Genomic DNA, 15,810 nt, shown 5'->3' with positions numbered 1-15,810 from the left:
TTGTCAGCATGGTTGTACTATTTTGCCATTTGAGTATTTCTTTGTTTTTGGAAAACATCTATCCTTCACCTTCCTCATTTTTCCCCAGAAACTCAATCCCTTGCTGCTCCACTGTCACCCCAATGGCATCTCCTTTCAGTTTAGATAGATAGGCAGGGATTTCCTTTATCAATCCCAAAGGAAAGTGCAGAGCCTCAGTAGCATTAGAAGTGCACAGATATACATATATTGGAAGAGAAGTAAGAAAGAATAAAAAATACAAACACTAGAGAATCTGCAGATGCTGGAAATTCAAGCAACACACACAAGATGCTGGTGGAACGCAGCAGACAAGTCATAGTCATAGTCATACTTTATTGATCCCAGGGGGAAATTGGTTTTCGTTACAGTTGCACCATAAATAGTAATAGAATCATAAATAGTTAAATAGTAATGTGTAAATTATGCCAGTAAATTATGAAATAAGTCCAGGACCAGTCTATTGGCTCATGGTGTCTGACCCTCCAAGGGAGGGGTTGTAAAGTTTGATGGCCACAGGCAGGAATGACTTCCTATGACGCTCAGTGTTGCATCTCGGTGGAATGAGTCTCCAGCTGAATGTACTCCTGTGCCCAACCAGTACATTATGTAGTGGATGGGAGACATTGACCAAGATGGCATGCAACTTAGACAGCATCCTCTTTTCAGACACCACTGTGAGAGAGTCCAGTTCCATCCCCACAACATCACTGGACTTACAAATGAGTTTGTTGATTCTGTTGGTGTCTGCTACTCTCAGCCTGCTGCCCCGGCACACAACAGCAAACATGATAGTACTGGCCACCACAGACTCGTAGAACATCCTCAGCATCGTCTGGCAGATGTTAAAGGACCTCAGTCTCCTCAGGAAATAGAGATGGCTCTGACCCTTCTTGTAGACAGCCTCAGGCAACATCTATAGAAAGAAGTACAGTCGACATTTTGGGCCGAGACCCTTCATCAGGAATAAAAAATAAGCTAGTTCAAACAGAATAACATGAGGGGTCATCATTTCTCCGGCTTTTAGTTGACTCATTATAGCAGAGGTTAAGAATGACCTCATATAGCGCTCTTTGGAGCAGTGCAGTTGTCTTAGCCTATTACTAAAAGTGCTCCTCTTTTCAGACATGCAGAGGGTGAGAAACATTGTCCAGAATTGCCAGAGTTTTCCATAGGGTCCTTTGTTCTACCACATTCTGCGGTGCGTCCAGTTTGACTCTTATAACACAGCGAGCCTTTCTAATCAGTTTATTACTGTTGGCATCACCCATGTTGATGCCCTTGTTCCAGCACACCACCGCATTGAGGATTGGACTGGCGACAACAGACTGGTAAAAAGTGAAGGAGTGGCCTGCATACTCCAAAGGACCTCAGTCTCCTCAGGAAGTAGAGTGACTCTGGCCCTTCTTGTACACAGCCTCAGTGTTGGTGCTCCACTCAAGTCTGTCACCCAGGTGCACCCCCAGGTACTTGTAGGTCCTCACCACATCCACACCTCACCATCAATAGTAACAGGGAGCAGTGCAGGCTTAGACTTCCTAAAGTTCATCAGCATCTCCTTTGTCTCACTGATGCTGAGCTGCAGATGATTCAGCTTGCACCATTTGACAAAGTCCTCCACTAGGGCCCTGTGTTCATCCTCCTGTGTTCCCTTTATACACCCAACTATTTCAAGTCAAGTCAAGTCACCTTTTATTGTCACTTCCACCATAACTGCTGGTACAGTACACAGTAAAAATGAAAGTGTTTTTCAGGACCATGGTGCTACATGAACAATACAAAAACTACACTGAACTACATTAAACAACACAAAACTACACTAGACTACAGACCTACCCGGGACGGCATAAAGTGCACAAAACAGAGCAGGCATTACAATAAATGATAAACAAGACAATAGGCACAGTAGAGGGCAGTAGGTTGGTGTCAGTCCAGGCTCTGGGTATTGATGAGTCTGATGACTTGGGGGAAGAAACTGTTACATAGTCTGGTCGTGAGAGCCCAAATGCTTCGGTGCCTTTTGCCAGATGGCAGGAGGGAGAAGAGCTTGTATGAGGGGTGCGTGGGGCCCTTCATAATACTGTTTGCTTTACGGATGCAGCGTGTGGTGTAAATGTCTGTGATGGCGGGAAGGGAGACCCCGATGATCTTCTCAGCTGACCTCACTATCCGCTGCAGGGTCTTGCGATCCGAGATTTCCGAACCAGGCCGTGATGCAGCCGCTCAGGATGCTCTCAATACAACCTCTGTAGAATGTGGTGAGGATAGGGGTTTTCTGAGTCATCAGAGAATTTCTGCAGATGACATTACTGAGTGTTGCATCTAAAGTCCTAGGTATACAGGGTAAACAGGAAGCGAGTCAATACAGTCCCCTGTGGTGCTGCTTATAGCCAGTCTGACACACAGCTCTGAAGCTGCACAAACTGTAGTCTTCCAGTCAGGTAGTTCATTACCCAGGATACAATGGAAGTGCCAAGATGCAGTCAGTGGAGCTTTTCCCCCGGCAATGATGGCTGTATGTTATTGAAGAATAAAAAAACATGATCCTCATGGTGCTGCCCTGCTTATCCACATGGGAGTAGGCTCTGTTCAGCAGGTAGATGACAGCATCGTCGACTCCTGTGTGCTCCCGGTAGGCAAAATGCAGTGAATCGAGGGCTGATCTGACCAGGGGTCGGAGATGAGCCAGGACCAGCCTCTCTAGGGTCTTTGCTTTGATCAACTCCTCTCTTGTTCCACTGTAATTTCCTTTACTCCGCTGAGGTACTGCTATGTCAGACTTTACTTTCTCCCTATCAAATTCAAGTTGAACTCAATTATATTGTGATCACTGTCTCCTAAGAGTTCCTTTACCTTCAGCTCCCTAATTGCCGCCAGTTCATTATGTAATGCCCAATCCAGTGTAAGCTGATCCCCTAGTGGGCTCAATGATAAACTGTTCTAAAAAGCCATCTCATAGGCATTCAACAAACTCACTCTCTTGAGATCCATTACCAGCCTGATTTGCCAAATCTGTACCACCTTCCTGATGGCAGCAGTGAGAAGAGCATGGCCTGGGTGGTGGGGTTCTTGATGGATATTGCAGGAAAGCAATATCCATCAAGAACCCCACCACCCAGGCCATGCTCTTCTTGTGAAATGTGCTTATTGGTGTGGAGGGCTTTACCAGGTTCCATGCTGTGTGTCTCTGATAGAATCTAAAAATCTGTTTGTTCTTCCAGTGCTGGGTTTTGTGTAAGAGTTGGTGTAATAGCCCAGGCCACTGAGCGGAGGTTCCTTGTACACTACCCCCCGCTTGGTCTCTTTTGTAGGCGACTGCCGGCAGGATGTGGCTGGATCCTTGATGGATTCCCAGCAACTATCACACAAGCCAAGCTGCTGGAGAAGTTGCTGACCGGGGTCGACCCTGATTACACTGTACCAAAGACTAGGAGGTCCAGAACCAAAATAGCTGTGGACCCAAAGGCTTCCAAAGAGCCCCTTCCTCCCCGGCCTGCCCTGGACATCGCCATTCTCCTAGAGGTTTCAGACAATACTGTGCTGGTTCGCCACTTGCATGACAATGGTAGGGCCCAGCACCCTGGTCAGAATCGCAGCAGAGAGTTTGGGAAGGAGAATGGACAGGATGGGGGGTGAGGAACAGGGCAGGTAAAGGATGGGCAGTGGGTCACGGCAAGGACGGTGGGGATTGGGGGGGGGAGGTAGAGATTGGAGACAGGGGTGGGGATTGGGGGGTGTTAGAAAGGGATGGGGGAGGTAGAGATTGGAGAAGGGGGTGGGGATTGGGGGGTGTTAGAAAGGGATGGGGGGAGGTAGAGATTGGAGAAGGGGATGGGGATTGGGGGAGTGTTAGAAAGGGATGGGGGGAGGTAGAGATTGGAGAAGGGGGTGGGGATTGGACTGGTAACAAAGGGGATGGGGGAAGGGGATGGAGATTGGAGGGTGGTAGCAGAAGGGGATGGGGATTGGGGGATGGTAACGGGATTGGAGAAGGGGATGGGGATTGGGTGATGATAGTAGAGGGGATTAGGGGTGGTAGCAGTAGGGGATGGGGATTGGGGGATGGTAACAGAGGGAATTGGAGAAGGGGATGGGGATTGGGGGTGGTAGCAGTAGGGGGTTGGAGGGGGTGGGGATTGGAGAAGGGGATGGGGATTGGGAGTGGTAACGGAATTGGAGAAGGTGATGGGGATTGGGGGTATTAGCAGAAGGGGGTTGGAGGGAGGTGGGGATTGGAGAAGGGGATGGGGATTGGGGGTATTAGCAGTAGGGGATTGGAGGGGGGTGGGGATTGGAGAAGGGGAGGGGGATTGGGGGTATTAGCAGAAGGGGGTTGGAGGGGAGTGGGGATTGGAGAAGGGGATGGGGATTGGGGGTGGTAGCAGTAGGGGGTTGGAGGGGGGTGGGGATTGGAGAAGGGGATGGAGATTGGGAGTGGTACCGGGATTGGAGAAGGGGATGGGGATTGGGAGTGGTAACGGGATTGGAGAAGGGGATGGGGATTGGGGGTGGTAGCAATAGGGGATTGGAGAAGGGGATGGGGATTGGGGGTATTAGCAGAAGGGGATTGGATGGGGAGGGGATTGGAGAAGGGGATGGGGATTGGGAGTGGTAACGGGATTGGAGAAGAGGATGGGGATTGGGGGTGGTAACGGGATTGGAGAAGGGGATGGGGATTGGGGGTATTAGCAGAAGGGGTTGGAGGGGAGTGGGGATTGGAGAAGGGGATGGGGATTGGGGGTGGTAGCAATAGGGGATTGGACGAAGGGGATGGGGATTGGGGCTGGTAGCAGTAGGAGATTGGACAAAGGGACTGCCACTGGAAGTGGGTGCTGCATTAAATCAGAATGTGGTGCTGTCTTGTGTTTCTTTGTGCTGTGTGTAACAGTTGGTCAGTGTGCTGAGGCCATGATCCAGAAAACATCCGGTGAACAGGGACCCCAGGAGATCCTGGATGTTGGCGGAAATATGTCCCCAACAGAGGAGCAGCTGCTGCCTCGGTGAGTAATATCTATAGCCCTTGACCTGAAGACCGTGCTTTGTGATCCTCTGACTTTGGGGAGTGTGCCCTTTGCTCCTGACCATTGAACACATCCCTCAGCCATTGAACACGTCCCTCAGCCATTGAACACACTTTGTGAACCCTAACCTTGGGGAATGATTAGGGATTGCATCCCTTGTCTCTGATACCCCTCCCTCTGGCCCTAGGGGCCAGTGCCATGAGTTCAGCCGATAGTGAATCCTTATCCGTGGTGTGCCTGTGACCTGGGAGATGAGTGGGTGGGTGATAATGCCTGTGCCTTTTGATAGACTGACAAGTTTCCTGGAGCACTGGCCCAAGCTGGAGAAGTGGTTTACGGGACAGCAGATCCTGGCAAAGGTGAATGGGGAGCTGCAACAGGCCGAGCTACTGGAGAAGCTGGAGCTGGTCCTGGTGGAGTCTCTGCTCAAAAAGCACAGCAGAGGTGAGCAGCCATGGCACAGCAGGTACCCGGGCACCCGGTATAACAGTGGTCAGTGAGGCAGGTGTAGTGAGTGAAGCCCTGCCCTGCACATTCTTGCCCATTTGCTGTCTGCACAGGTGAAGGAAGGCTCGAGGAAGGAGGAGGAGGCAGGGTATCCAAAGTCCCAGTGACTTCAGGAGGCAGGGCGTCCAAACTCCTATTGACTAGAGGGGCAGGAGGCAGAGTGCTCAAAATTCCAGTGACTGGAGGGGCAAGAGGAAGAAGGCAGGGTTGTTGTAGAAGGAAGAGGAATCAGGGGTTATGAGGAGACAGGGAAAGAGAGAGAGGGAATGCACTGCATCAGTCTGGATACGTGGTGCTGTACAGTTGACAGTGTGGTGGGTGTACAGTGTTGGCTTTCTTAAGGTAGGGGATTGAGTTTAAAGCTTCAAAGTAATATTGCAGCTTTATAAAAACCCAGGTTAGATCATACTTTATCGTGTTCAGTTCTGGTTGCCTTATTACAAGAAAGATGTGGAAACTTTAGAGAGGGCGCAGAGGAGATTTACCAAGATGCTGCCAGTACTAGACAGCGTGTCTTTGTGGATAGGTTGAGTGAGCGAAGGCTTTTCTTTTTGGGGTGAAGGCTGATGAGAGGTGCCTTGATAGAGGTGTACAAGATGATAAGAAGCACAGATGGAGTGGACAGCCAGAGACTCTTTCCCAGAATAGAAATGGCTAATAAGACAGCCATAATGTTAAGGTGATTAGAGGAAAGTATTCGGGGGTGGGGAGAATGTCAGAGGTAGGTTTTGTTTTACAGAGTGTGGTGGGTGTGTGGAATGCCCTGCCAGGAGTGGTGGTAGTTGAGGCAGATACAGTAGGGATATCTAAGAAACTCTAGGCACATGGATGAAAGAAAAATGGAGGGCTATATGGGAGGGAAGGGTTAGATTGATCTTAGAACAGGTTGAAAGATCTGCACTGTGCTGTACTATTCTATACTGTCAGCCTCTGGTGAAGACAGTGGTGTCGGGGAGGAAACTCCAGGGTGTGGTCAGGGAATGGTTCAAAATACATTTATTGTAAAAGTATGTGTACAATATACAACCGTGAAATTCATCTTCTTGTAGGCATCCACTAAACAAAGAAACAAAAAAAACATACACAACAAAGACCAGCAAACATCCAATTTACAAAAGAGGAATTAATAAAAAAAGTAAACAAATAATGCGTAAAACATGGGCTGCAGGGTCCCCGAAATTTAGTCCACAGATGGCGAGCCCATTCAGTGCTGTGGCCAGTGAGGCTGCTTCCAGAGCCCAATGGCTGCAGGGAATGACTGATCCCAAACCTAGTGGTGTGGGACCCTGCGCCCCCACCCCCCCACCCCTTGCGCCTGATCATTGTAACGAAAAGAGAGAGAGAGATGGGATGGGCACAGGTGGGGAATCTTCGTTGGCAAGGAGTCATGTTCCCCTGTCCTACAGCTACATTGACTGAAGGTCCTGGCCCAGGCAGTCCCCTGCCCCCAGTACTTTTATTGTGGGACTCTGTCTGAACCCAGCGCTCAGCTCTTGCAGGCATCTGCTCAGTTCCTGCAGCTCAGATCCATCACAAAGTGTCCAGCTCCCGTAGTCTGCTGCCACTATCCCCTCCTGTGGTAAATGAGGGTTTAGTCTTCATCGGTTGGAGTGCTGACTGTAAAAGGAGAGGTGTTACAGCTGTATTAAACATTGGCTAGGCCACAGCTAGAGAGTGTACATTTGTCTTGGCTGCATTACAGAAAGGATATAGAGATATTGGAGAGAATGCTCCCTGGATTAGAGGGTATGTGCTATAAGAAGATTTTGATCAAACAAAGAGTGAGTATTCTGGAGCATTAGAGGGTATAAATGTGTGTAAAATTATCTGCAGTATGAGTAAGATAAATAAGAAGAACTGTCATATGAAGAGTGTCTGATGTCTCTGGGCCTGTATCTACTAGAATTCAGGAGTGACCTCATTGAAACCTAGTAGGCAGCCGTCGATCCCAGGGTGTCGCGGGTTTGTGACTCTGGTGGATTGTGTCCTCTCCAGGGCGCAAGCCTGGGTGGGAAGATTTGAAGAACCGGCTGTGCCCATGCAGCAGGTTCTCCCTCTCCACATCACTGATGTAGTCCAAGGGAAGGGCAAGCGCTCATTCAGCTTGGCACCAGTGTCATCGCAAAGGTTGTCAGAGTGAAGTTGTAAACAAAATCAAACTGCCTTAGGTACCCCAGCTCCAGATTTCTTCCTTTGGGTTTACTCATGAAGCCTTTCCCATGGGTGGGTATGGACACAAGGCAGTGGAGGTTTAAAATCAGAGTTTTCCTTCTCCTAGACAGGCTGCTGTCCAAGGCTGATGAGCCCCACCTGCCCAAAGCAACTGGTTTTGAGGCGCCAATGGTCCACCTTTGCCCCTTCTCTTCTCAGTAGAAACAGTTCCGCTGGGCCTAGTAGTTAAGCCACACATGAAGGCCAAGAGTTGGACTTGGTTGTCAGAGGCTGTTAGAGACGCACGCCATTTGGAGCACTTTATAGGTAGTGGGAGCTTATCGCCACTACCACCCCCGGCTATGACAACCTTAAGTGAAAGGCTTTGATAGAGTGGATTTGGAGAGAATATTTCCATGGTGGGGGGGTCTAAAGCCAGAGAACACAGCCTTAGAATACAGGGGCATCCTTTTAGAAGGAGGATCTCGTGCAGGATAGATGTATTCCAAAAACAAAGAAATACTCAAATGGCAAAATAGTACAACCGTGGCTGACAAGGGAATGCAAAGCTAATATAAAAGCAAAAGAAAAGGCATACATCAAAGTAAAAATTAGTGGGAAAACAGAGGAAAACTACTGTCGTGTTTAGAGCATTGGCTGATTGGGAGGAGGCAGCGAGTGGGAATAAAAGAATCGTTTGCTGGTTGACGGCCAGTGACTAGTGGTGTTCCACAGAAGTCAGTGTTGGGACAGCTTCTTTTAAAAACCTACAGAGAGCATCTAAAAATCATCAGGAGGGAAAGGCTGAAATATGAAAGCAAGCCGGCAAACAATATCAAAGTGGATAGTAAAAACTTTTTTCAAGTATGTAAAAAATAAAATAGAAATGAGAGTGGATATAGGACCATTAGAAAATGAGGCCGGAGAGATAATATTGGGGGCCAAGGAGATGGCAGATGATCCAAATGAGTATTTCAGTCTTCACTGTGGAAGACACTTGCAGTGTGCCAGATGTTAAAGGATGTGAGGAAAGAGAAATAAGTGCAGTTACTGTTACAAGGGAGAAGGTGCTCAAAAATTGAAAGATATAAGGGGACTTAAGTAACCTGGACAACTGAACTGCACCCGAGAGTTCCAAAAGAGGTAGTGTCAGAGATTGTGGAGGCATTAGTAATGATCTTTCAAAAATCATTGGAGTCTGATATGCTGCCAGAGGACTGGAAAATTGCAAATGTCACTCCACTCTTTAAGAAAGGAGGAAGGCAGCAGAAAGGAAATTATAGACTAGTTAGCCTGACCTCAGTGGATGAGAAGATATTGGAGTCAATTGTTAAGAATGAGTTTATGGAGTACTCAATGACACAGAACAAGATAGGACAAAGTCAGCATGGTTTCCTTAAGGGAAAATCTTGCCTGATGAATCTATTGGAACAAGTAGGACAGATAAAGAGGATGCAGTGGATGTTGTATATTTGGACTTTCAGAAGCCCTTTGACAAGGTGCCACACATGAGGCTGCTTACCAAGTTAAGAGCTGATGGTATTACAGGAAAGTTACAGGCATGATTAGAACATTGGTTGAATGGGAGGAGGCAGTGAGTGGGAATAAAAGGATCCTTTTCTGGTTGGCTGCCAGTGACTAGTGGTGTTCCACAGGGTTCAGTGTTGGGACCACTTTTTTTTATGCTGTATATAAATGATTTAAAAGATGGAAGAGATGGCTTTGTTGCCAAGCTTGCATATAATACGTAGATTGGTAGGAGCCAGGTAGTCTACAGTTAGGCTGCAGAAGGACTTAGACAGATTAGGAGAATGGGCAAGAAAGTGGCAAATGAAATACAATGTTGGAAAATGCATGGTCATGCACTTTGGTAGTAGAAATAAAGTGCAGACTATGTTCTATTCAGGGAGAAAATCCATAAATCTGAGATACAAAGGGACTTGGGAGTCCTTGTGCAGAACACCCCAAAGCTTAACTTGCAGGTAGAGTTGGTGGCGAGGAAGGCAAATGCAATGTTAGCATTCATTTCAAGAGCCTAGATTACAAAAACAGTGATGTGACGCTGAAGCTTTATAAGGCTCTGGTGAGGCCTCACCGTGAGTATTGTGTATATTTTTATACACAATACTCACGGTTAGAAAAGATGTGATGGCATTGGAGAAGGTATAGAGGAGGTTCACACGGATGATTCCGGGAATGAAAGGGTTTATCATACAAGGAACGCTCTGGGTCTGTACTCACTAGAATTTAGTAGGATGAGGGGGGATCTCATTGAAACTTTCCGAATGTTGAAAGGAATGGACAGAGTAGACATGAAAAGGATGTTTCCCATGGTGGTGGAGTCTAGGACAAGAGGGAACAGCCTCAGGATAGAGGGGGTCCAATTAAAACAGATGCAGAGAAAATTCTTCAACCAGAGGGTGGTGAATTTGTGGAATTTATTACCACAGGCAGCCGTGGAGGCCAGGTCGTTGCGTGTATTCAAGGCAGAGCTTGTTAGATCCTTGATTGGTCAGGGCATGAAAGGATATGGAAGAAGGCAGGAGATGGGGTCTGAGAGGAAAATTGGATCAGCCATGATGAAATGGTGGAGCAGACTCGATGAGTCAAATGGCACAATTCTGCTCCCATATAATCGCAGTCTTTTTCCTAGTGTAGAAATGTCGATTCTAGAGGGCATAGCTTGAAGATGAGGGAAGAAAGTTTGAAAAGGATTTATAGGGCCAGATTATTTTTGCACAGAGAATGGTGGATACCTGGCACATGCTTCCAGGGCAAGTCGGAGAGTTATACAGTGCTGACCCAGGTGCTAAACAGCCAGTCCCATTTGCCCACGTTTGGCCCACATCGCTCTAAACCAGGGCTTCCCAGCTTTGGTTTTACGGACCTCTTGCTTAATGGAATTGGTGAGCCCTTAATGGTAAGCCCTTCCTATCCATGTACCTTCCAAAATGTCTTTTAAGTGTCATTATGACAGCAGGTACAATATCAATCTTTGGGCACACTCATGACATGATAGGGTATGAATGGGTACTGACCACTGACTAGCATGGTCAGCACAGGCATGGTGGGCCGAAGGGCCTGTTCCTGTTCTGTGAACTATACGGCTTGATCGGATGCTCCATTGTGATACTTCCGGAATATTGTCTTTCAGATTAACCGATTGTACACACCCTCAAGATGCTTCACAGCCAGAGGGTGCCGTAGTGGTCAGAAATGTGACCATCGTGGTCAGCACTGACATGTGTGTGCCATACAGTTCCGTGAAAGTCTGGGTGAAAGGTCATTTGCTTGGAGAGAGTCGGAACTTATTTCAGTCCAGGGTTGAGTTTCTGTTATCCTGATCACTGATCTCACTGCTGTTGGAAGGAACTGGCTGTGTGGAATCTCACTGCCCTGTTTCCCAGGTCAGCACAGTGACTTCACCCCACTTGGTCTGAATTGCAGATGCTGTGACTGAGAAGCCTCCAGAGGAGACCACGCCCGCCCTGGCTGAAACATCTCCTTCCCAGGGCCATCAGCAGACGTTCCCAAAGGATGTGAATTTAGTGGGAAGTGGTGAGTGTCAGTGTGGATGTAGGGGGACACTGGGATTCATTGCACTCTGTAAGGTCTGATTCAGAATAGAGCCCATCTCCTTTCCTTCTCCGTTCACCTCTGAAGCTGCCATCAAAGTTACTGAAGAATAAAATGTCCCAGAGAGGCAGGCCATTCAGCCCCTCTTTGTGTTTGATTACCATTTGATTCAATAGTGAATATTAACATTATTTCACAGCAAAACACAAAATTGTGAAGGAACTCAGCAGGTCAAGCAGTATCTTTGAAGGGGAATATACAGTTGACATTTTGAGTTGAAACCCTTCATTGGGACTTGGCTCAAAGCATTGACTGTTTACTCCTTTCTGTAGATGCGCCTGACCTGCAGAGTTCCTCCAGCATTTTGACTGTGTTTTCTCTGGATTTCCAGCATCTACAGAATCTCCTGTGCTTACGTCTTCTCATCAGTTGTGCTGTTTGTGCCTGAAACACCTCATTGAGATTGGTTTGAGCCTCCCAGTCTGTCCAACCTTTCCTCAAAAGACAACTCGCCCACAAACCTAATGAACCTTCTCTGAATCTCATTTAACACGTTAATCCTTAGTCTCTGCTCAAAACATTGAGATTCCCCACCAGAAATGCTGCCTTACCTGGGTTCATCCAGTACTTTGTGTGTGTTGCTCTGGATTTGCTGCATCTAATGAATCTCTTGTGTTTCTGTGGTTTTATACTACTTAACATTTCCACTCTGTGATTCAAAGTGTCTCCACCACCATCAAGCACCCCTGTGATAACCAGGCAATCTCGCCCTTCCCCAGCTATCTCCTCAATAACTTGTCTTACCCGCAGGTTCTGTGAGCGTTCCCAGCTCTGCCAAAGAGAAGATTAAGGTGTCGCTTGGTGATAAGAAGCAGAACAAATCTGCCTCCATTAGTCAGGCAGGTACGATGGATCAGTGAGTTAGCGAACCACCTCAAGTGGGAAAGCATTGTACTGGAAAGTTCAGTCTGTGGAGCTGCCTCGTGTTCAGTGAGGCAGTTAGACCTGTCAACTGCTGCATCTGCCCAATCCCTTCCAAAGATGTTTATTGCACAACAGGCCTCTGGGTCAGATGAGTACAGCACCAGTCATTTCAAGTGGAGGTATAGAGAAGTGTCTCCTGTCAGAGAGTAATGTGCCTGTGGAATTCTGTGTGTGCCAAATCATTAGGCAGAGTTAAAAGATCAACTGTTTGTGGGAGGGGATTCAGTGGGTTGGGGGAGAGTGTCCCTGGGGTGTGGGAGGGGATTGAGTGGGTGGGGAGAGTGTCTGTGGGCTGTGGGAGGGGATTGAGTTCGTGGGGAGAGCAGGGAGAGTGTCCGGGAGCTGTGGGAGGGGATTGAGTGGGTGGGGAGAGTAGGTCACAGGGGGAGAGTGTCCGGGGGGCTGTTGAAGGAGATTGAGTGGGTGGGGAGAGTGTCTGTGGGCTGTGGGAGGGGATTGAGTGGGTAGGGAGAGTGTCCGGGGGCTGTGGGAGGGGATTGAGTGGGTAGGGAGAGTGTCTGTGGGCTGTGGGAGGGGATTGAGTGGGTAGGGAGAGTGTCTGGGGACTGTGGGAGGGGATTGAGTGGGTAGGGAGAGTGTCTGGGGGCTGTGGGAGGGGATTGAGTGGGTGGGGAGTGTGTCCGGGGGCTGTGGGAGGGGATTGAGTGGGTGGGGAGAGTGTCTGGGGGCTGTGGGAGGGGATTGAGTGGGTGGGGAGAGTGTCCGGGGGCTGTGGGAGGGGATTGAGTGGGTGGGGAGTGTGTCCGGGGGCTGTGGGAGGGGATTGAGTGGGTGGGGAGAGTGTCTGGGGGCTGTGGGAGGGGATTGAGTGGGTGGGGAGAGTGTCCGGGGGCTGTGGGAGGGGATTGAGTCGGTGAGGAGAGTGAGGTGTGTGGTGAATGTGAATTTCTGTCGTTGTCAGCTGTTTTCTTTTTCACAGACACTATGAGCAAGCAGAGCTCAGCAAAGGGGAAGAGCGGTAAACTCCACCTGTCACCCGGTAACGGGAAGAAATCCAAGTCTGGCTCGCTCAGTCAGTCAGGTACGGCATGGGCCAGCTGAAGCAGCGATTTCCCTCACAGAGTGGATGACCTGTCCATGGGGAGAGTTGCGGAGCAGGATGGCAGGGTGCAGACGAATGTTAACCTACGTTGGGTGAGGCAGGAGGTGGGACATCATGTTAAAGCTGACAAAAAGATTCTGCAACCACATCTGGTATATTGTGTTCAACGCTGGTCACTGTGGTGTGTCGGAAAGTAGAGAGGGTTGAGCGAACATTTATGAGCTAAGACTGTACATCCACTGTGCTTGAGGGAAATCCTGAGGTAAGCTGAAGCATAGCAGCAAAAATTTATAAGTTAAGATGAGCTGTATTTGTCACAGATATATCAAAACATACAGTGAAATACATCCTTTGCTTCAATGAGAATGTAGTCCAAGAACGTGCTGGGAGCAGCTCACAAATATCACCATGATTTTAGCAACAACATATCATGCGCACAACTTGCTAACTAACAAGTATCTCTAAGGAATGTAGAAGGAAACCAGAGCAACCACACAGTCACGGGGAGAAGGTACAAATTCCTGAAAGGCAGGGACGGGAATTGAACCCGCATCACTGGGGCTGTAAAGCATTATGCTAATCGCTACATGACAGTCAGGATGTTGGTTGGTCCAGGTTGGACTCGGTCCAGAGGGATTGGGTTAGAAGGAGAGACTAGAATGTTTTCCTTGGAGTACAGGAGGTGGAGGGGTGACCCTGCAGTTTTGAAAATCATGAGGAGCAGACATAGTTTAGATGCTCAGAGAGGAAAACCAGAGGTCAGAGGTTTCAGCTGAGAGGGGAAAGATTGAAAATAGACCTGAGGGCTGGTGGATATTATCACGGTCCCAATCGTTAATTCCCTATTTTCTCCTATTTTCCTTTGATTGTGCCACGGTTCCGACCGTTAATTTCCCATTTGCTGCTAATTCTCTTTGACAACACACCTGGTTTCCATCAAGACCTGCAGCATAAGAATGCCAGCGTTACAACCACTAGTTAACCATATAACAATTACAGCACGGAAACAGGCCATCTCGGCCCTTCTAGTCCATGCCAAACACTTAGGCTACATCCACGCTACGCCGGATAATTTTGAAAGTGAAGCTTTTTCTCTTCGTTTTGACCTGCCGCCCACACTGAAACGGCGTTTTCATTTCCCAAAAATGGAGATTTTTGAAAACACTCTCCAGAGTGTGTAAATTTGAAAACGATTGTTTCACGTTGTAGTGTAGACAGGGTAAACGGAGAGATTTAAAAACATTGTCATGACAACACCACAGCAACAATGCTTTTACTGCTTCTGCTTGGGACTGCGCAAGCACTGCCGGACAGCTGTTCTTGGTCCTCCAAAATATTCTGCATGGAATTTAAACTGGAGGTGGCCTTCAACTGGTCCCCTCGATTTCTCTGTTTGCATCCTCTGTTCTTCTGTCCGTACCCTCCGGTCTCCCAGTCTGCGGTGGTCGTACCCGTGATCTCCTGTACCCCTGGTCTCCAAGCCGGCACTGTCGCTGACTGACCACCATTGTTTAAATGCGCAGTCGGTGTGAACAGCGTGAGAGTTAAATTGTAAAGTGAGCTTTTTTGACTAGCTCCCCTAAATTGATTTGATTGAATCTATCTTTAAAAATATTAATGTCAGAAATACTGCGCAGGTCTGGCAGCAGAAGATTCCACTCTCTTGGTTTTTGATCCTCCAAAATATTCCACATGGAACTTAAACTGGAGGTGGCGGAGGGTGGGCTTAAGAAGGAGAATTTTGAAGAGGAAAAGCTGCCTTAATTTTAATTGGGTTTGGTTGTGTGACTGTGTTAGGATGAAGATTATTCCATGCTTTAATTGTGCGGGGGAAAAATGAATTGCTGTACACATCTGACTTGGTAGTTAGTATTTCAAATTGAGTTGAGTGCCCTCTTCTGCCCAAGGTTTGGGTTTGATGTGGGATTGGTAGTCTATGTCGAGTTGACCATTTAACATTTTGTAATTGTTGATAATGTTGATCTTGGGTAGAGGACGGCTTCGTGCGTGCGTTGTTTACTTTATTGTCTACGTTAATAGTTTGTTTGGAGTTAAGCATCTCCACGTTCTCCACTGCTTTGCTGACTTTGTAGTCGTTTGTAACTCGCAGAAACAGCTCGACTTCATTGTCTGTCTAAACGAAGAAGTCCGGTCTGATTTCTTCAGCGGAGCTTTTCCTTGTATTCCTCAGACATTTTTGAAAACTTTCTTTTGCTGTTGTTGTAGGTACTCTAGTTTTTGACCAATGGAAATAGCACAACGCTGCTGCAGAAACGTAAATATTATACCGTTTCCTCTTCGCTTGTTTTCTGTAGATGTGTCTTTGCATGCCCAGTAGGAGGAGATTCACCCAAATATCTGTTTTAGTGTGGACAAAGGTATTTTGAAAAACGCTTAGTGTGTATGCCTATCGTTTTTACTTGAAACTGGCATTTTCAAAATTATCCGGCATAGTATGGACGTAGCCTTTGTTTCCTCAATCAAGACCTC

General features: G+C 47.8%; 1 protein-coding gene across 1 annotated transcript in view; it reads left to right on the top strand.

Moving 5' to 3' along the window:
- spef2 (sperm flagellar 2) overlaps positions 1-15,810 on the top strand; it is a 224,545-nt gene that overhangs the window by 99,735 nt on the left and 109,000 nt on the right. The window contains exons 16-21 of the mRNA XM_063049753.1: positions 3,330-3,583; positions 4,907-5,018; positions 5,329-5,483; positions 11,145-11,255; positions 12,084-12,176; positions 13,198-13,299. Of these exons, the coding sequence (XP_062905823.1) occupies positions 3,330-3,583; positions 4,907-5,018; positions 5,329-5,483; positions 11,145-11,255; positions 12,084-12,176; positions 13,198-13,299 (827 nt within the window). The remainder of the gene's footprint in view (positions 1-3,329; positions 3,584-4,906; positions 5,019-5,328; positions 5,484-11,144; positions 11,256-12,083; positions 12,177-13,197; positions 13,300-15,810) is intronic.

Source organism: Mobula hypostoma, chromosome 5, assembly GCF_963921235.1.
Source record: "Mobula hypostoma chromosome 5, sMobHyp1.1, whole genome shotgun sequence".
In the NCBI taxonomy this organism is placed as follows: domain Eukaryota; kingdom Metazoa; phylum Chordata; class Chondrichthyes; order Myliobatiformes; family Myliobatidae; genus Mobula; species Mobula hypostoma.
Note: the sequence above shows the minus strand (reverse complement) of the source record. Positions and strands in the feature narration are given on the sequence as shown.